The 22,519-nt window shown below is 33.7% G+C and overlaps 1 protein-coding gene across 1 annotated transcript; it reads left to right on the top strand.

Moving 5' to 3' along the window:
- Positions 1-1,506: 1,506 nt before the first annotated feature.
- Positions 1,507-6,096, top strand: LOC133818450 (zinc finger CCCH domain-containing protein 3). The gene is made up of 7 exons (XM_062251336.1): positions 1,507-1,956; positions 2,609-2,778; positions 2,956-3,006; positions 3,789-3,905; positions 4,014-4,322; positions 5,066-5,335; positions 5,442-6,096. The coding sequence occupies exons 1-7, from the start codon at positions 1,893-1,895 to the stop codon at positions 5,781-5,783; spliced, it is 1,323 nt and encodes a 440-aa protein (XP_062107320.1). The 5' UTR covers positions 1,507-1,892; the 3' UTR covers positions 5,784-6,096.
- The last annotated feature ends 16,423 nt before the right edge of the window (positions 6,097-22,519 follow it).

Below are 22,519 nucleotides of genomic sequence, written 5' to 3'. Positions count from 1 at the left end.
ACAACTATATTGTTATATTTAATTTTTTATTCATTAAAATTAAATTTATAGGTCTATTGAATCATTTTACAAAATATAAAATCAAAAAGTAATTTATTAAAATACATAATCCAAACATATATAAGACAAAATGCAAAGTCTAAAATAATATAAACCCAAAGATATATAACTATCATTTTTATATTTTCATGTAAAAATTAATTAAATTAAATAGATGAGTGTGAGAAAATATATATATATAGATGAGTGACATTGATGTAAATTTGTTAATTTAATGAGAAAATATTTACTAATCTTAAAAACAGTTTCAGAATTTCACTTGACCCCAAATAAATATATATCTATTTACTATAATTTTAATTTTATAGAAAAACTATAGAAATGCATTTTATAATCTTATCCTTTTCATGATTTTATCAACATGAATTGATATTATAAAGTGTGAATTGTGTGAAGTTTTTTAGAGTGGAGATGTGACAGGAAACGGCGTCGTTTCCTCCTAAGCCACTCATTATACATCGGCGCGCAGCAAAGGGGTAAAACTTAAAAGTAAAATTAATCGGTAGATACACTTGTGGAGTGGTGGGGTGGGGTGGCCTTGCCTTGGCCCCACTGAGACTAACTCCTCTTTCACTCTTTGGCGTTGCGAATCCTAGACTTCTCTTCTTCTCTCTCCTAAGTGGGGCCCACATTCCTGGAATTTCAAAATCCAAAGGTCCAAAATCTCTTTAGCGCCCTTTGACGGCGACGATTTTTCACATCCTCTTATTTTAATAATCCAAAAATTAATATATTAAAATGAAATACATACCTTTGGGGTATATACTATATTTTAATACCAAATTTTATTCTTTATTTTCTCATTTTATTATAAAATAAGAGCCCATTCCGAGGATACATTTGTCATTTTGTTATTTTTGCCATATATATGGAACCAAAGGAAACTTCACGTGGGTCCCACACGAGACCATGGAATCTGAGTGGTGAATGACTTGCCACCGCCATACCAATTAAACGGTCACGATTTCTTATTATTATTTACAATCAAACCCCAACAAAACCTTTTTTTTCCTTTAGCTTCGATAAATGTTGAAATTACCATGTTGACACTACTCCTTTTTAATATTTATTTAACCAAAGATAATATCATCTGGAAGAAGTAGTTGATACAGTTGGGCTTACCAAAAGGAGTGGTTGGTTTCCCATCGTTGATGAAAATCAAACGGCTACAAAAAAACGATGGTAAAAAAAAAGACAACAGTAATAATACTATAATAAGAAGCAAAGAATAAAATAATAGACCAAAAATATCAGAGGCGCCATTTTGTTGAACAATATGCTCTTTTTGTGTTTAATCAAACTCATTCATTTAAGACCGAAACTAAACCCGGCTTAGAAATCCGACACGTGGAGGCTATTATTGTAATTTCGTATGCCTCAATTAATTTATTGTTCGTACACGAGTGCAAGAAAACTTTAACATATTCTCGGTTTCACATTCATTCAAAAGTACCAAAAAAAAAAACTGATGAATTAAAAAAAAAAAAGAAGAAGAAGAATTTATATCAATTTACCGAAACTGTTCGAGTATTTGTTCGCATTTCACATTGTTTTTGCAGAATTATCTTTCTGATATTCCCACTTTTTTTTAATTTTTTGCAGATAATATTTTCATTATATCATATGTATTAATTTTTTTTTCTTCAGTTTCATATCTTTGCTCCTTGATCACGCCCTCTATTGGGGAATTTTTCTTTTTGTTTTTCGTTTTTATTTATTTTTTTTTCCTGAGAGAGATTTTGTGGTGCTTTGCTCTGATTTGCTTGGAAGATTCGAAAACTTTTGTGGGTTTTGATTGTTGAGATTGCAAAAAACGCTCTCTGTGCTCACCGATGCCAGATACTCGGCAACCCCAGAAGAATGCTGTTCCAAATCAATCCGATGGTAACATTGAAGGTGACACCTATTTTTGTGTTCCCTTTTGGGTGTTTTAGAGATCTGATGATGAATTTTTTATGGGAACATATTTGATATTGTGGTTCTTAAATATGATGATCATGGTGCTTTTTTTGTTTTTACCGAAATTGCAATGTGTGTAATTTGTTCTAAGTTAGAAATTGTTGAATTGCTTGCGCTTTTTTGTGGAAAATGCTATCTGGGTTTTGGTTTTGAACAACTTTGGTGTGGTAGCTGCAATGCATCATATTAAGGGCTTATTAGAAACGCTTCTTTTTGCATTAAATTTTGTTGAAGATTTCTGAATAGGTTTGTAGATGATAGTTATGATCCTTGATGATTTTTCGGTTTCATGTTTTGGAGAACTTTATTGGTTGATCTAATGTATATGTGAGGTTTGTTAAGACTTGTTTTTTTCTTCAAAATAATATTTTAAACCTTGTCTGGACATTTATATTTTGGGTTTATGTGTGCTTGTATTTTCGTGGGACGTGTAAGTAGATGATTGAGAATATCCCAGATGTGTATATATTTGGTAGCACGGTCTGAGTTCTGGTTTCAATTTGTTTTTAGCAATTTATGTTATGCTGAATGTGGTGTTGAAAGCTTTGTTAAAAAATGTTGCAATGTGTATTCCTTTTATGCATTGTAGAAGCAATATGGCGGTTAAAAATCAATGATAATCAAGAAGGGGGTGGTCTGTCTCAATCAAATCCATTCCCGGACCGTCCTGGTGAACCGGATTGCATATATTATTTGAGGACTGGATCATGTGGTTATGGTAATAACTGTCGGTTCAATCACCCTGCTTATGCTCCACAGGTAACTAAAAAATATGCCCTTTTTTCAATTATTTTTTTTTCTGTACTTTTAAGTGCAATCATGTTTTGATTCTGTACTTGGCATTTTTTGTTCACACTAGCTCTTAACTGTCCTTTATGCTTTGACAAGCTTAAGTGATCAAACATTCTGCTGGATTAATCCTGAATACTGATGCAGGCTCAGTACAATGGAGAGCTTCCTGAAAGAGTTGGACAGCCTGACTGTGGGGTGAGATTTTTAGTGAGGTTCCTGAAATGGATCAATCTTCTTCCTTTTTGTTTCCATATTCTCTTCATATTTTTATATGATATCTATCTAGAGTCTGGAATTCTTGAAGAAAAGGAAACAAAGTCAATGGATTGCATTGTAGTGTTATTTTTTGTTTATTTTATTTTTATTATATATATAAATATATATTTTTTGTGTCGGGGATAAAATTGTTTTAGTTGATATGGCACAAGCTTATAAAAGCTGTGGAGTTTGTAAGTGGAATGATCACATAGTGCAACTGAAATTCAGGGATCAGTGGAATCGTGAAATGGTGGTTTGTATTAGATACTTCTGTTTTTCTAGTCAGTTGTCTCACTAAGGATAGTGTGTATGATACTCTGATACTTATTCTTCCTGCACTTTGGGGAGTAAAATTATCAGTTTCATTACAGTATGGTTCATAAGGTCTATTATTCTTTTTTCAAGTTGTTACGTAACTGTTTGGGTTCATGATCTCTCTTTCTCTCTCTTTGCAGTACACATTTACTATTTTATTTTTAATTGTTCTATATCTTCTTGTAGAAGGTCTCATGTCTTGCTAAAGTTCTTAAAGAAGATGTTTCATGGATAGATTTGAAATGTTACCCAAATAATTTGTCATTTTTGTCATTCTTAGTTGTATAGACATAAGAGGGCCCTGAAGCATGCTGGTGATCAATGTTCATATGTGCTTGCTTCATGCTTGTGGCAATCTTTGTTCGCTAATATTGTTCACTTCAAATACACAATTTTTCCTGCAGTATTTTCTGAAGACTGGGACTTGCAAATATGGGTCTACTTGTAAGTTTCATCACCCAAGAGACAGGCGTGGTGCTGGACCAGTTTCATTTAACATTTTAGGTCTCCCCATGCGTCAGGTCATCTATGTCCTGTTATCATTTACTGCTGATACATTTTGATTTGCTGCTACCCTCATGTGTGTCCACCTTTTTTTTTAAAACAATTCTAAATTAATTCTTCCCCAGGAAGAAAAATCTTGTCCGTATTATGTGCGAACTGGAGCATGTAAATTTGGACCTGCATGCAAGTTTCATCATCCCCAGCCTGCATCCCATGGAACTGTATTTCCTGTTGCTCCTCCTGCTTATGGATCAGCTGGCTCCACAGTGCTGCCTTCTTCGAATCTACCATATGCAGGTGGACTTCCTGCTGCATGGTCATTGCCTAGAGTTCCTTATCTTTCTGGTCCACAACCTCAACCACCACCTTATGTGCCTGTTGTTGTCTCTCCTTCTCAAGGAATTATATCTGCGGGAGTCTGGAACACCTATGTGGTCAGTATTTGCTCTCTTATTATCAAACAGATTTTTATAGAATTCATACGTTCCCAGACTCCCCACTAATGCCATTGAGTCTTTACACTTGTTCTTCTTGTCTGTCCTTTGTTTTGATGCCTAGTTTTAAGTCTCTTGATCTCAACATGGTAAATAACATGGTTGCATTATTTACGTGTTTTAGGCAAGATACCATTGTTTTGGCTTATTTTCAAAGTTCTGCTACAAGGACAGTTCTGAATCTACCTACCATGGTTGATTTAGACACCATTATGTTGAATATTTTATTTAATCTTCTAAAGATACTTTTGACTTGCCATTTGTCAAATGCCTTGGAAGGTAGTTCCAGAATTTCTACACTGAACACTTTTGGAGATAACTTTTACTGATGGCTGACAATTGCTTGCTTTGCTCTTCAAAATCTGTTAAAAGAAGTGATTGTTATTATTTTTCCATTTTACATGTAGTTTGTGAGCTTTCCGTTAAGTGGGAGATTGTGACAAATATGAATCCCGTTATTAATTATTCTACATATGTTCATTTGGGCCTAGAATTGTATTCACGTGTACGCTGATGTTTTTTTAACCAAATGCTTTATGATTCTGGAAAGTTTATAACTATTCTGCTCTGGTGATATTTATTATTTTCTTAGGTTTAGAACTGGATATGGATTCTTTTAGTTGATACCTCTTGTGCATCGGTGTTTACATAATATATTTTTATTTTCTATTTTTTCTATTTAGGGGAACATGAGCCCTGCATCTTCCACGGGTTTTCTTGGATCCAATTATGTGTTCAACCCTAGGAATCCAGGTGAATCAGGTTCTGGTGGACAAGTAAACTTACTGCATTCAACTCCAAGTCTCCCAGACAGACCTGATCAACCGGAATGCCGCTATTTTATGAACACTGGAACTTGCAAATATGGAACAGACTGCAAGTATCATCATCCAAAAGAAAGGATTGTGCAACCGGCCACCATCGCCAACCAAATTGGGCTTCCCTCGCGGCCTGTAAGTTCATTTCTAATTCATGTTCAGCAACTCTTGTAATTCCATTATCTATGCATGAACTTTTATTTTTACTTTTTTGTAATGAATGATCTTCAACTCTACGCAGGGGCAGGCTGTATGTTCATATTACAGTATGTATGGACTATGCAAATATGGTCCAACATGCAAATTTGATCACCCTGCTGTGCCGAATGTTTATAATTATGGCATGACCCTTCCCACCATGCTTGATTCGCCTTATTTAAGTTATCCCAAAGGTTCTCCAACAGCCCATGTACCAGAGATTTCTCATTCCCTACCATCAAAATCATTTGATGTGGTAAACAAACCTTTGAGCTACCAAAATCATAACTCAGATTCAAGACTCTCGGATGATTCTGCTAAACAGACTAGTTCTTTGGTACACTCCTCACCATCTTCTGAAGCTTCAGAAGACCAATCTGGTTGAGGCGATCCTTTTTTTTTTTTGGTCTTCCTGTTATTTTCCTTTTTCTGGTGCATGCCCTTCATTGGATTAGTAATTTGAAGGAAACATCATCTATCACATGTACCTACTGTCCCCCATTTTCACCTGCCTGAGGAGTGAATGAATAGGTTGTTTGAAATCAGTGGGGTGATAGTAGGCAATTTTTTGAGGTGAATAATACGCAGGTGGGAAATTGTAAGGTCTCTCTTTTTCCTTTTTTTTTAACCTTTGTCTTGGGATATTTGTTTACCACTTTTTTTTTTTTTAATGATAGATAAAACACATACTTCAAATATGCCGATTCCAGTTTGCTAATTTTCATTTTGATTGTTGACTGGGCTTAAGTATTTAAAACATTTTATTTGTTTTAGTATTTTTCTTGACTAGTAAACTAATCAATTTTTAACACCAGAAATAATAATTATAATAATAATAATAAATCAAAATAGAGATATCTAGTGTTCTGACATCGAAGTTTGCTGTTGCTGTGAGGATCTTTGGAGCACTCTTGCATTGTCTAAGCATATAGGAATACATGAAAATGGAATTCTCTAACATCCTATTTATAGCAGAAATTTTCATTAAATTGTATTCCTTTTAAAATGTTAAGTTTTAACGATTTTCATATGATCTGACAAATGCACACTATTGATTGATTGATATACTATTTTTGCACCCTAAATGCACTCATATCATGTCTCGTCCAGTTAGTTATTATTTTGGTCAGCTAGTTGTATATGCACACATGATTGATGCTGGTAGATATAAAAATTGAGTTTCTACTCAATGATGTGTCGCAAATGTTTATGGTTAGTTTTCTATTTTAAAACTGTTTTAAAGTTATTTAGTATAAGATTCGGGTATTTTGTATTTAGTTAAAGAGTTTATTTTGGTGTCAGGATTATCAGCCAGTTGTATATACACACATGTTAAGACAATTGTGCTTTTGCATTTAGTTGCTATTCTTATTTTTCAATTTTTTTTTTTACTCCAATTAATTCACATGTCTTCTTTTCTTTCATTTTTGTAACTTTTGATTAAAACTTAAACCTCGTGAGGTTTGGAAGATTAAAAAATGATTTGTTTTCCAAATTTCTTCTAAACAAAATTGGAGCTTATAATTTATTTTTAGAAGTGTTGATTACATACACAAATATTTACGTATATATTTCTCCGTCCAATTTTGTGGGCAAATTGTAGAAATTTGTTATATTTTGGTTTTTTTTTCAAAAAGAACAATATAGGTTTACAAGAAATCTATTACAATAATAAAATAAAAATAATAAAGCTCCTAAAACAATGAGAACTATATAATTAAAGATTCACAACCATTCAATATATACACAAAAAAAAATGTAAATAGAATAAGAACATCCTTTGTGTAGAAAAAGAGTTCGAGAGCAATAAACATAATGATTCTCATTAACTTAGGAGAAATACAAGCACTAATATATAAAGAATGTATGACAGACTAAAAAACATGTTACCTAACTAATAACAACTTAAGGTAACAGAAAACAACAAAGCAATAATTAGTACTTAACACTATGCACACATTTATGTGCTGCAAATGTACATGCCTATCAAGATAATGGTGTGGTTGACATAGCTTTTCAAAAGCATTTTTATGTGTATTAGGCTTTAAAAGCTTTTTTGAGAGCTTGATTAGATGTTTTAAACGAGTTTTTAACTTTAATAAGCTGTCTTGTAAAAGTACTTTTTTAATAACTCAAAACTAAAAGCACAAGTTTTGTCAACCAAGCCCATAAATAAGATCCATGACATATGATCTAAAATCTTGGCTTAGGTAAATTAGAGTGCGCAAAGAGAAGGAGTGACATTAAAAATATTTACAAAATATCACAACATGATTATATATATATATACATTAAATCTAGATTCATAAAAAATATATTCATACCTCTAACAGCCTATCAATAATCTTTGCTATTTTTTCATAATTAATAGACGAACATCTAATCAACGCTACATGACTCTTAGAGATTCACACCACGATCTTCCAAACTAATCATCAACACACTAGGACGTGCATGGGCACGTAGAATGTATAGGTTTAGATTTTTATCTCTCTAGATGTACTCAACACATGAGATCTAGAGAGGTTTGGAGAAGGAAAATGACTATGAGTGTCTATTGTATTTTTTAGTTCAGGCTTTTTGTTTTTACAATAGATTTATTAGACTCTTATAAACCTAAAATAATCTAAAAATTAGACTTAGTCATAATTGAGTAATTTAGATTTTAATTATTTAATAAATATTTTAATCAGCTCAAAATAATTTTTTTAAATAATTATTTAATAAAAAAAATAAATAATTCAAATCCTTAATAGTTAAAATTTGAACTAAACAAACTGGGGCTGTGACATGTGTCACACGCGCAAGGCGCACACATGTACTTTCCCAATTTTATCTCATTTATTTATTTAATTAATAAGATAAAACATGTATGCTTTTAAAAAATATTATTTCAAAATTACTTTTATCTTATAAAGTCTAAATAATTTATTATCATATATTAAATTAATATTTATACTCTCTCAATATTAATTAACCCAAAGTTAATTAATATTTAACATACTAATATATAGTTTTTAAATAAAATATATTTGTTAATTTAATTAATTAATTACACATAATTATGACTTAGCACTGGAAAATTCATTCCTTGCTTTTAAGTCATTTTCTCCTTTAATCTCATCCATAACACTCACACCCTAGACATTGTAGTATAGAAATAATTTAGGGATCATGGACTTATAATATTAAGTTTCAATAAGCCAGATTATTAATTAAATAATCTTATATATTAATTTCATTATCATTCCACTATAAATATGGAATTGCATTCTTAGAAATTATAGAATTATATTTACAGAAATTTCTCTGGTTGTCCATTGATATAATCACTTCATGTAGGTATGTCCAATTATTAGTTCGTTAATTAGAGTTGGTCAAGATTACCGTTTTACCCTTCTAATTACCTCTTGTTACTTAAGTACTATTAATTCACTAGTGAACAGTTAATTTATCATTATATTATAATTTGATATCAATAACTATTCAGTTCAAGAATTACTTAAGGGAACCAATATTCGATCCGTTAGGAAAGCTTGGTTTCCAATATTATAAGATCATATTCCCAGTCATTCATACTATTGAATCTAAAAAAAATCATTAGTCTCATTATTCTAAGAGACTTTAACAAGTGAATCAAAAGACGCAACAAACATGAACAGGAGTCCATGACTATTAAAGATTTAGACTGATATACATATGATCATCATTTTGATATGAATTAAATTTTTATGGCAAACGACATGTTTATAAAGAAATTAATTCACATCGGTCCAATCATATATAATCTGATTATATAAAGTATGTTTACTAAGATGTCATCCACATCAGCCATCTGTGTCTAGATCACATGCATTAAATAATGCTTAGTAAATTGTACTAGCAACCATTGATTAAATATTTCATATTTTAATATGTCGCTGACAATTTTATTCATTATCTATGTTCTCAATCCTCTCGTACTCATACAAGATCAAACTCTCATTAATGAATATGTAATTTTATGATATTTATAATAATTATTCAATAATATTGATTGGACCTGAGCTTTGAAAGCTTTGAACTTGCTGAAAGTTTCAAACTTCCTAATCACCTCTACTTATTGATTGAACCACATACATCAATATTCACAAGCTTTAGTGATTCCTTGCTCTATTACCCTTTGTTAAGAAGTATCTTTTGGTCATTTTACCCTTTAGACAAGATTGATTAACCAGAAGAGTAACTTTTAGTTCCCCCAAAGGTCCATCTTTTGTTAACCGGATTATTTTATCTAGATTAATATGACATAACCTTAGATGCCAAAGATTTGTGTCATCATTTTGAGAAATTTTTTATCTTTTGTTACTTTTAGGATCAACTACTTGGAATAATTCAAGATTATTCATTCGTTTAGTTTATCTTAGCATCAGTTTGTATGTTTTTTATTGCATGGATTTAAGAAATTGAAAACAATCTTAAAAATAATAATCACATTATTACTAAAAGAAATATCAAAAACAAATTGTTCATGCAAAAAAGAAAATTAAATTTCTAAAATAAATAAACTAAAAAACATTGTTCTAAACAAATAATTGTTTTCCTTAAATGACAAAAACTAAACATATTGTTCCCAATGTTTCTTCCAAAACAAGCTCTTCTCCTTTCATCACTGTTTTGCCATCATCAAGTTCCTTTCATTATTCAACTATCTGCATGGAAGAACAAACAATGTTAGTGGCCCCTAAATTCTAAATCCAGGATGACATCTCATTTTCCAGTAAATTAGTTTCAAGAAAGAATAAATTATATTTACCTTTCTTATTCTTTTGAAGTTCAGCAAGAATTTCTCGTTTGGCCAATAAGATTTTATTTTCATAAAACCATTTATCATACATGTGTCCATACGTGGCATGGATGAACTCTCATATGCAAATTTAAAGCATTGCAAACCACTTCTCATTTCGTTACTTACACTTTAGAGTATATTGTAACGAGCCATATGATTTTATTTAAGCCATTTTGAATAAGAATCTTGCTCATGTATAGAAGCATCCAATGACTATTTTGAGGTGATTTCATTTTAACCACATCCATACGATTTTATCTTATTAACGGTTTCACCACTTTGTTTGGTGGAATTGGAGGTCTCGAGAGCGCGAGTTTGGTCCCGAGATTGTCCTTTGGAATTTAAACTCATCGAAGTACCAGTTATGGATTGCAACTAGGTTTATCGCCAAGGCTTGAAGCTAAGGATCGTGCTCAGAACCATTTCACCTTCTCCGCTAAAAAGTTAAAGGTAAGAAAACTGCACCATTTTGTGTGGCTGTGATGGGACTAAGGGCTCCCTATATCTGACTACAATTGTTGTATGATTATGATATGCCATGTGAGCATGAAATAAACGGCCTAAGAGTGCCGGAACTGATATTTGCGCACAGGACACAACTCGGCCATTGGTAGCTGAGGTTAGTTAAATAATCATTGAGCTCGGCCTAAGCGAGCCGGAGTCAGTGGGTTAAACACTGGGCTTGGCCTAAGCGAGTCGGAGCCAGTGGGTTAAACAAAGGGTGCGGCCTAAGGGCGTCAACCCTGAGTATTGTATGATGATTGTGATAAACTGTTGATTATGAATGTGTTTACTGTTATTAATCTGATGCTTATGGCTTGTTGAATACTTGGATGATAGAATGTTGATTCATTGTTTGTCGTCACTGATTTTGTGCCTGTTATGGCCTGCTTAATATCTAGTTAATATCTTATGAATCATTTGATTGTCTGAATTGTTTACGCTATGCTATATAGTTTTCTTGCTGGGCCTTGGCTCACGGGTGCTACATGGTGCAAGTAAGGCAAGGGTTTGATGGTTCAACCACGAGTTGGAGAGCTCTGGGGGCGAGGTGTACATTATCAGCTGCTCATCTTGTTGGGGTTTTATGCCCTAATTAAAACCCAAATTCTTTGTAATCTCATTTTATTATCAATAAAAGAATAGAAATCATTTTTTGACTTGGTTAATCACTTTGCTCACATGTTTTATTTTCATGATTATTTGTTTAATATAAACTTCTATTAAATCCCGAACATATAGCTAATCTTATTTATAGTAACGTAATCACAGTGGAATATAAATATGATTATATGTTCAAAATAAGTTAGTCCTAAGATTAGTCGGTGCCCAGGATTTACACTGACTTGTCAATCTACGATATGATCTACTTACACATTATAGTGTTATGTTCTTTCCAGAACATTAGCAAAGTAGATAAGATCGGATGTATTTGTTACATCGGACTGGACCGATATTGACAGTTGATAAGATAAGTAAACATACCGTTATTATCTATTCTAGTCATATCATATAGTTGACCATAGGTCAATTCAATCTCAATTCTGAGTGGTTAGTATTCTAACTGATTGTATTATTTGAGTTCTTTGACTTGTTCGTTACCAGCTTACCCTACGGACTAGCCCATACTTACATCTTGGGAACTCGGTAGTATAATTGAGTGGGAGTGTTAATCATAGATATGAACATCTATAGCTTCTGATGAAGAAGTGAAACGATGGTTTCCTTTTAGTTTGGTTCAAGGTGTTAAATGATAGAGATCTCATTTCAGTAATTAAATTAGTTTACTGAAATATCATTTACAAGGAACTAAGTGTTTTAAGGATAAAATACAATGAGGGGTAAAACGGTATTTTAGTCCTGTCTCATTATAGACCGTCTATAGAGGATTGAGTGACAATTATGGTTGTAACAATGGATAATTAATAGCGTATCTGTATTTGTTATAGAGCGTTCTATGAATTCAAGAGTGCAATTCCGAGTCTATAGTGGAGTCACGAGGAATTAATAAGTTAGTAAATTTATTTGTTAGATTTATGATAACTTATTGGAGCTTGATTTCATAGGCCCATGGTCCCCATTGTACCTTGGATAAAATCATCTAGATAGTCTCAATTAATTGATTTAATCATCAATTAGAATTATCAAAGTTGACCAGGTCAATTTTGGATAGTTTCACAGAGTTGTGTAATTTTGAGAAGAAAAGAGAAATTATGGCAGATTTATTAATTAAGATAAATTGGTATCTAAATTAATAAATAAGTTTAAATCAATGTTCAAATTATAAATAATTAATTTGATAAAGGATTTAAATAATTATTTAATTAATTAAATCAATAGGAAAATAATACAAGCCTTGATTTTAAGTCCAATGGGCTTATAATCAAATGAGAAATTTCACGGGCCTATAGCCCATGATAATTTTGACCTAGGGCTTCAAAATGGCTATTATTTTATTGATTTTTTAATTAAATTAAATGACCTAATTGAGTCTATAAAAGGAGTACTTAGAGAGAAGTCAAAACATAAGTTTGATAAGTCTCAAGTCAGATTTTCTGATAGTTTTAGATTCTCTCTAAACACAAGTCCTTTTCTAAGCCTCTTTGTTATTTTCTCTTCTTCTCTCTATATCTATCTCATGTGTTGAGAATTGCCCACACTAGTCTAGGTGGTTCTAAGGATACATTGGAAGATCGTGAAGAAAATAGAAGATCGGTTCAGTTTCTTGATAATACTCTGCAACAGAGAGGATACAAGAGTTAGAGAAAATGAAGGAAGGACTCTTTAATTCCGCTGCGTATACTGTAAGTATTCTATTCATTGTTTCTCTTGAATTCAATTTTAGAAACATGTTTTAGGCTATCTCGTATTAATTTGTTTAATATTAGATATACATGAAAATAAATAAAGATCCTGTATAAGCTTAATCCAACACATCTGCCACAGTCGTGGGATTGTACATGGACGGAATCCTAAAATGTGTATTTTGCCATTAGAGTGGCCTTGATTGTATATAACTTTTGGAAATTTTGTAAATCTGTCTTTTAAACCCTGTTTTTGGGATCCCATGTACTAAATATCTGTTTTAATGAAAATTATCCGTGTATGACCAAATTCTTTTAAACCTAACCTGTTTATGACTTTAGGATCACATTTTTATTTAAATGACTTTATTAGCAAGTCTTGCACTATTTTTAAACACACAGTGTAATGGTCTTGGTTATCTAGGGCGTTACAACTTGGTATCAAAGCGGTCTAGGTATAAGGGTTCCTGAAGACTGGCTAGACATGTACACTTGCTACTAAAGACAAGCTCAACTCAGGGTTTCGTAATTGAATACATTGGGTTATATGCTTAAGTGCTTGAATGAAATATGAATGCATTAATTTGTATGATTAACAGGGAGCATGAGATTTTGATAGGGCCTAGCCCTTGACTGCTGTGTGATGATATTGAGGCGTGCTGATTAGCATTGTTATCGTATGTGGATGAATATTTGGATAATGATTTGTATATTGATTGCATGTGGTTAATTGTTTAAATTGAACTTATATGCTTTACCTGCTTGTTGGTATTTGGATGATGAATATGATTGTATTTAGTAGCAATGAAATTTGATAACTAATGCATAGTAATGTAGATTGGTGTTTGATATGCTTTATGTGTGTATGATTATTGTGGTTTATTGGACCTGCCCGTGGGATAGTTCTGGATATGAACATTAGGGCTGAGGGGTTTAGTCGGTGATGGCAGATTAATTCAGATTGTATGTGCTCTGAATGGTTAATCTGACCTAGTATTATTCTAGTGAGGGCTGCAAATGATAGCTAGGGTTAGAATCCTCCATTTGCCTCTGGAATTCACAGCAGATGTTTGCTGGTGCACGAGAAAAGTTGTTAAGTCAGATAGAAGAGATTAGATGGTTGAAATAGCGAGTTTTGTTGGGGAGAAACACTGCTTTGTATATCTTGACAGTAAGGATACCAGTGTTGGTCTAACCTGAAGGTGGAGACAGATAAGAATTACTGTATGGAAGGCTTTAGAAGCATTATTCTCTAGTTTTGAGAAGTTTGGATTTGCTAAAGAATTGATTAGTGGATGGGCATAGCGAATTCCGTCCTTGATATTATGAAGATGGTAGGTCGTGATAGAGTAGTTGCGCCATGCATATGCGGTAGAAGAATGCCCAAAAATGGTGGGAAGTGGTACACAGACCCAAAATGTTGTCGTGTTGGATTGGGAGGAATTTAGACTGTGATTTGATAAAAAAGATTACTATGACGTAGGTTGAACTGCAAAGACTAATGAGTTTATGAACTCAGTTTAGAATGGCAAGACAACGACAGTGTATGTCAATAAGTTTGGTGGGTTGGTCAATCCGCTTTGGAAGTTGATACAAGCAGATGTAGTCTGGAAATGATGATTCATTTAAGGATTAAACTATGGGATGGCCCAGAGCATCAGTGCCGCTCCAGTGCATGAGGTTTTCATCTGAGCTTGGGCAGCAAGGAAGGCCATGTTATTTAAGATATAAGAAATGAGGTATAGAGTGTGAATGTCGTAGGGCAAGAAATGCAAATGACGGTATTCCCATTTGTGAGATTTAGTAAGGGCAGATGCTCAGTAATCGGAAAAGAAGAACCCCTGACAGTTATATGGCTCTTGGTTTTTGACAGGAAGGGGTCTGGTTTAGTGGATAGTGGTCGAGACAGTGATAAGTCCTAGTGAAGTTATTTAGTATGTACTAGAAGTAGGAGACGCCATCTGAAAAGATGCCAGGTAAGGACATGTTATCCACATGGAATGGTTCAGTACGTTAGGGCGGATTAGGGATTGCCTAGGATTAGAGAATGGAAAACTAGAATGCCTTGCTACATTCGAAGCTCGAGGCAAGTTCCTCAAAGGTGACCAATTGACTTGATAGTCCTCGTTCTTGGTTATGTAATGAGTTGAAAGAATTCGGTGTTGCGTATCTCCCAGGAGAGATTCATATATGAAGTATATGTCTCAAGGCTATATACGAGGGGCTTGAGATAATAGTACTTGTTGGGAGATGAATTAGAAACTTCTAAAAGAAGAATTGGAATACAAGTAGTAAATGGGTTCGTAGTGAAAGTGACTGAGCTTGTCATATGAGAGCCTTGTTATGGGCCTGAGTGAGAGCTAATTTGTTAGATAAGGGACAACCATGGATTGTAGGAGACATCATTTGAAGTATATAAGTTGAACTGAATGGAAACTGAGTTGGTCAATGGGGATTCAGATTGGTATGTAAGGAGTTGTTGGGTATGCTTTAGGATTTGGCTATGGACAGATTCAGTATCAGGGATAGTATGAAGAATGGTATTAGTTTGGCAGAAAGAATTACTGGTTCAGTTGAAGAAGTACATGTTATATTATTTTATAATATAATGTAATATTATATTATAATATAATGTTTTAGATTAAATAAATGTAACAAAGTGCGTCACATATTGTAGCATATAATAGAGAATTACAATATTTAGATATATGAGATATATCCAAATAATGTAACATATTTGGTGTTACAAATTTGTAACTTCCAAATATTACCCTTTATTGTGTAAAATTGTTGTTACACAATATTGAGATGAATTTCATAAAGCCATATGTGATATGGCTGTTAGAGATATGATTTTAACCCCAATAATGTGTTTTGGGAGTTACAAAATCATTTGGGAGGGTTTAGAACCGTTTGGAAAAACAACACATTTTTTGTGCTAAAATTGGTCGGTGGCTGCGGCCACAGGCCAAAACTGGCCAATTTTTCAGTTTTTTCAATCTTTGTTGAACGGCTCAAAAAATCCAAATAACTCCCAAATCTCATTTTTAATTCCATATTAATCCAATTAAACATTGGTAAAAGCCATGGGGGTTGGTGGAATTTGAAATTCAAAGGGTGTCTCTAAACTCTATAAATAGGAGTCTATAGCTCACTTGAAAGACACAACATTTCTATCCATTAGAGCACTTGGCTAGAAACACCTTGAGGCTTGATTATTCCAAAAAGCATTTCCTATAATCTGTGAGAGATCCCTTAGTGCTTGAGTTAGGGGGAAATAAGCTTTTGGACAAAGGTTTCAAACCTTGTTCAAGTTGGTGATCCCCAACACTCTTCACTTTGGTTGTGTGAGTGAGAGTTTATTGTTTTGGTTCTTGTTCTTATTTTCTTCTATTGCTCTTTCTTATTTTCTTCTTATTCTATTTACTTGTACTTTTGTTTAAGAGTTGTAATCCTTTTATTTCCTTTGTTCAAATACTTCTAGTTTACTTGTATCTTTTTGTAATAGAGTTGTACTTTCTATTTCTATCATCTTACATCTCCTTCTCCTTTTATTTGTATTTTTAGTTATAGAGTTGTAACACTTTATTTAATCAATCCTTGTCTATTGTAATATTTTGCATAGAGTTGTAATATTATTATCAATTTCCATTGAGGCAAAACATTTTTTCCTAACAGTACATGACTTAGGGATGGATTAGACGGAGCATTGTGTCGTGGGACTCGTTGACATCGCCTGTTAGGGATGAAGAGTTTAAATGCCCGGCTACCAGCTGAGGATCAAGGAAAGAGACATTCTAGGAATTTGTACTTGTACCAAGTGAGGTGTGATGAATTATCAGTAAAGGTTTCTAATTGACTGAAGCTTCAACAACACAGGTAAGTTCGACAAGCAGAGAGTACAAGTGTTGGAAATGTGCCTTGAAAGCATATGTAGTAGACATTGTTTTTATGAAATAAATAAATAAATTGAATTTGTTATGCATATATTTTATGGACTATATTATTCTATGATAATATTATGTAAATATCAGGAAATTCCTAAGTTCATATATGTGATCTCAAACACGTATTGGTACGGGAGGATTGTGTTTGAGATAAATGAACTTGAATAGTGCGCAGTAAAATAAAGTTATGGAATCTTTAGATTAATTACTGTAAGTACGGTCCACTAGTATTATGAATACATGTGATCTAGATCTGGATCACTAGTGTGGTAGGACACTTTAGTGGAGGTGCTTTATATATTAGAGAATATATAGAACTGGACCAGATATGTTTGTTAATACTTAGTTAAATACCGTTTCGAAGTATTAATTAAATATATCAACTGATGATCATATACAAATAGATCTTAATCCTGAAGTTACTATGAACTCCTGTTTATGTTATATGAGTTCTTTGATTCACTTGTTAGGGTCTGTCAGAATGATCAGGCTAGAAACTTTTGTTTTGGGAACTCATTAATATAGACGGCTGGGGACATAGTATACAGATATGGAATCTATACCTTCTCGCAAGAGATTGAATGATGGTTCTCTTAAGGGGTGACTTTTGGGACTGAAAGGTTATTGAGCTCAAATTCATAATTTATTATGAATTAACCTTCACTAGTAGAGTCAATAGTACTTGAGGAAACAAGTGATAATTAAAAGGGTAAAACGGTAATTTTATTTCCGATTAATTATGAACCATTATTAGAGGGTCAAGTTGTATGCAATGATTATATCAATGGACGCTTTATGATTATAAAGTACTCAGTAAATGAAATGTCTATAATTACAAGAGTGCAGTCTCATATTTATAGTGGAATATTCATGAGATTAATAAATTAAGATTATTTAATTAAATAGTTTAATTAATAATCTCAAATTTATTGGAGCTTGGAATTATAGGTCCATAGGTCCCCATAACGGCTCTATCAACACTGTTCAAGGTAAGAGTTGATATGAAGGGAAAATAGTTTATAGACATATTTAAGAAGAAATTTGTTCTTCAGGCCAAATATGCAATTATATGATAATAGTGATTAATTAATTAACTACAAATTAGTTGTAGTTAACAAAATTAATTAATATTTAATTATTGTATAATTTTCGAAATTATATTAAATAATTAAATTAATTTCGAAATTTAATTAAATAATTAATTAATTATAAATTTTGAAATTATGATAAATTAAATATTTATTTTTCGAAAATTTTAGATTTAATTAATTAGTAGAATTAATTAAATATCTTTATTTGAGTGGGAGATAATGATCTGATAAGTTCAAATTGGATTTGAATTTAAAAGATTAATATTTATTCAAATAATTAATTATATTTGATAATTAATTAAAAAGATAATTAATTTGAATTCAAATTTGAATTAGTTATCAGATTGTTAGATCTTATCTGACAAAGTAATTTGAATAAATAATTAAATAAAACTTGAAAAACCAATATCCCTAGAAATTAGGAAGCTACACGTTCACACACAGTCCATGGACTGTGTGTGGCGTGTAGGGCCAGCTTTTTTCAGGGATGGGATTTTTAATTTTATTTAATTAATTAATTAATTAATGGATAATTCAAAAATTGGTTTTTGGATTTTTTTCATTAATAGAATAATTAATTAATTAAAAAGTAAATTGTAAAATGGTTACAGATTTATTTTTAAATTTTGAATATTTTCTTTTAAGTATGACTAATTAGAAAATTATTTAGATAAGTGATGTGAGACAACTCTGAAGATTCGCTCTGTGAAAAATAGAACGATAGTTTTCTCTCCCTGAAAATAAAGAACCAATTCTCAGGCCTATTCTCTTGATCTCATGAGTTGAGTACATCAAGTAGAATCACAAATAAACTATCCTTCATTCTCTAAGTGCCCACACATTTCTTGAAGTGTAGAGAACGCTTTGGAAGATCTTGGTGTGAGTATGTGGGAGCGGCTTGGATAGGAAGATCGTTCTAAATACGAAAAGATAGCAAGGACACTTGATAGGCTTCAAGAGGTATGATTTCTATTATTATCTTGCTTATGATTAATGTATGTATATTAATGGATCCGCATATTTAAAGATAGTTTAAATATGTTACAAAATTTTTGTTGTACACTGGGCCAACCACACCACCGTTCCGCTGCGTATTAGGAAACTCGTTCCTAACAACAAGAACATTATGGACGAGGCACATCCAGGTTCGTTAGGGATGTGTTGATTTACTTCCCAATTAGAAGCAGAATGCGGAAGACTACTACACTGATGATACTAAGACTGAAGAAGCAGGGTCACAAATAAGGCTCCAGAAGGTGTTAGCTTCGATGTCTCCAAGGGTATTTAAGGTCACGCTACAGGAAGAGAAGGGATCAAGTATGAAAAGATTTAGTCAGAAGCCACAAAGAAATTACTGAAGAATGTCTGAGGGATAAGAGGCACAATGAGACCGGTGGACATGTCATCTACTACCTGAAGTATCTTCGAAGACAGCTGCACCAGAGATTAGGATGGCAGAGGAACTTAAAGTTAGACTGAATGGGTAATTTTGTATCAGATTTTTAGAGGACAGAATAATGATTAGTTAACACCCTATGGTATAGGAATCCATGTGTCTTGGATGGATACGGAAGGGTAGTGTGAAGGACCTTGTCTTTGTTTAAAACATGAAACTATAAGCGGTGCATCAAAGGCTGAGACGCGCCCAGATATAGACTAAGGGGATGATGGTTTGTGCCTTGCGGTAGGTAAAATAATGGGAACATGGTCAATATACATGGGATATTAAGTTGACGGTGAATGCATAGCGTAAGGGATTTGAGCGCTTGGTCATTTGTAGAGGAGTAACCCTGAGACCAGGATCCGATGAGACTTATTGGGTAATTCATGTTAGAAATCCTTGACTGTACAAGAGGAAAATTAATTTGGAAGCTGATCTCTTACTTGGGAAGGTCTGTGTCGGTTGGATAGGAGGCCACGGATTACAGCAAGGTCAGACAAGGTAACAATTGAGATTGATATAGCGCCTGTGATGAGTTGTGGGCAGATATATGTCTCTATGGACAATGAAATTCAAAAAGAGGATCGTGTGAGGATGGTTAAGAAACCTACCATTGTATTATGAATTAAGAGATGAAGATCAGATGAGTGATTCGATAGAATCTGGTGTTGAGATGGAGATCCTAAATGAACATTGTACTACCTCCTTAGGTTTAATGTAACCAAGAAGTTTAAATGGATGATAAGATTTAAAATTTGTACATTGGAAGGTAAAATGGTATAGTGATGAACCGTAGGAATGGACTACACTAGACTACAAGTAAGATGATTGTATATGGAAGGTTGCAACTCAGCAGATTGAGTTCACACACTTGGGTTCATGTGAACGGGTGATGTGGCATGGTAATTGACAGTGCTAGGTTGAGACCCTTAATTTTTTTTTCCAAGTTCTAGAAAAGAAATAGAGAACGAAGGGAATAAGGTTAGAACCTAGAATTATTGGCTGTCTATAGATAGAATGGCAACCTGAAGAATTAATAGTTATTTTAAAGAATTACGCATTGAATGTGCAAGTGTTTGGGATATTAAGAAAAGTATAGCCCCTTGATGAACAGTCACAGTGATGAATGCTGGCTTTCGGCTAAGGTGACACAACATAAGATATGGTAAGATAGAAGGCAAGAAGTGCTGGTTCTAAGTAAGGAAATAAAAGACAACGAGTATTATGGTTCAGTATTGGTTCGGGGGAAACCAATGAAGTTATTGGAATTATTAAGGCAGAAGTATATGCCCATCTGCAAGGACATAAGGGTTCGCAAGATTCAAGTATCGGAACACGAAGTTCCAGGACAGGAAATTTGTATTTCTCCAAACATTGCAGACAAGGGAAGAGTATAATACCTTGAGAAAGAAAGAAGGATTTTTGGAATTCTGATTTGAGAAGGATCTCGAGATTGTACCAAGGATTAGGCCAAGGGCCTACAAGTTAGCCTTACCATAGTGTGGGTGGTGGCTTATGGGTATTACTGGTGCCATTGACAAGACAGGAAAACGATCGCTGATGAGAAAGCAGACCCTGAGGTCTCAGCAGAATTATTGGGTAAGGAAAGGTTAATGAGATTATAGTTATAAGATAAGATCTTATGGAACAAGATTGTCACTCTAGTAAGAGTGTTATTGAAGGATTAAAGGTAAAGAATTAGACTCTGGAGTTATGGTCAGAGGTATGGGATTTATTACCTGATGTGTTCGAATAATTTCAAGGACGAAATTGTTATAAGAAAGGGATAGTTGTAACGACCCAAAATTGATAATAGGGCTTAAGGGCCTTGATTAGTGTGTCGGGAGGGCATAATTAATATATATGTGAATAAATGATTAAATTCATGATTTTTGTGGCATGCATGAATATATGATTATATGGATATGATTAATCGCATGTTTTTTAGTATTAAATATGCATGTGGGCCCTGTTTAGCTTGTAAGGCCACATTTGTAATTTTGGCCCATTGATGGCATAAATGTAATTATATGTGATAAATTATTGATACCACATTATTATTTGGATATATTCACAGTATGTGGCTCGAGACGGTCCTAGTGAGAAGATTGGCGAAATAGTCACGGTGGGGATTAACACCTGGCTCGGGGAAGCCTGGGGGTATTTTCGGGAATTTAGAATATATATTAGGGATTATTATACATTGGGTAAATAACTGGTGATTAATTGGATTACAGGATTTAAGTGGTAGATATTATGGGCAATTGAGGAATTAGCGGGAACTGGGAACAAAATGACCAAATTACCCTTTGGGCACCCTTGAGAGATTTAAATGGTTAGAGGGGAAAGTGTGTCATTTGGCTGTGGAGGATGGCGGTCGCAAAGAAGAGGGTTTCTTTTTCTTCTGAAATGAAGAGAGAAGAAGGAGAGAAGTTCTGAGAAATTTCAAATGAAAGGGTGACCCATGCGTAGGGTGGCCACCCCTTTTATATACGTGAAGGGTCACGTATAGAGGGCCGTTGGATGGACCTGATGTGGGATCCAAGGCCCTCCACTCGAAATACGAAACGATAGTTGGGCATAGGCTAGGCCATTAAATGCGGTTCTTGTAAGACGTACCGTCACCAACCACGATGTTCCACGTATCAGGCGCCTGCATAAGATGTGGAATGTGAAGAGTTCATGGGGAAGCCTAAAAGCCCCTACTGTGGCCTTATCCGACGTCGTATACCACGAGCAGGGGCTTGGGGGCAGATGTACGCCCTGATTTTCCCACGGGCTGATTAGCGAGCTGAGCTGCGGTCTAATCATGATTATCTCGTGGACATCCCCAAGACCGGAGCTTCCGTCATAAGGTCGTACCTCCTTAGCTCGAGGCAACCCAAGGGTTCGCCAAGATTGACTAAGACTTGAGTCTGGACTTTGAAGGCCGTACCACGAGCTGGATATGGAGGCTACGACCACTTTGTAAAGTCAACACACGCAAGGTAAACGTGCATATATCAGACAT

This window comes from Humulus lupulus, chromosome 2 (assembly GCF_963169125.1).
Source record: "Humulus lupulus chromosome 2, drHumLupu1.1, whole genome shotgun sequence".
NCBI lineage: Eukaryota > Viridiplantae > Streptophyta > Magnoliopsida > Rosales > Cannabaceae > Humulus > Humulus lupulus.
The sequence above is the reverse complement of the archived record's forward strand: the minus strand, read 5'-3'. Positions and strand labels throughout refer to the sequence as shown.

Excerpts from the sequence above, each read along its gene's own strand:
- LOC133818450 (XM_062251336.1), top strand. The coding sequence starts at position 1,893 with ATGCCAGATACTCGGCAACCCCAGAAGAATGCTGTTCCAAATCAATCC. Across the intron at positions 2,779-2,955 it reads ACCCTGCTTATGCTCCACAG|GCTCAGTACAATGGAGAGCT; the intron begins GTAACTAAAAAA and ends ATACTGATGCAG. Across the intron at positions 4,323-5,065 it reads GAGTCTGGAACACCTATGTG|GGGAACATGAGCCCTGCATC; the intron begins GTCAGTATTTGC and ends TTTTCTATTTAG.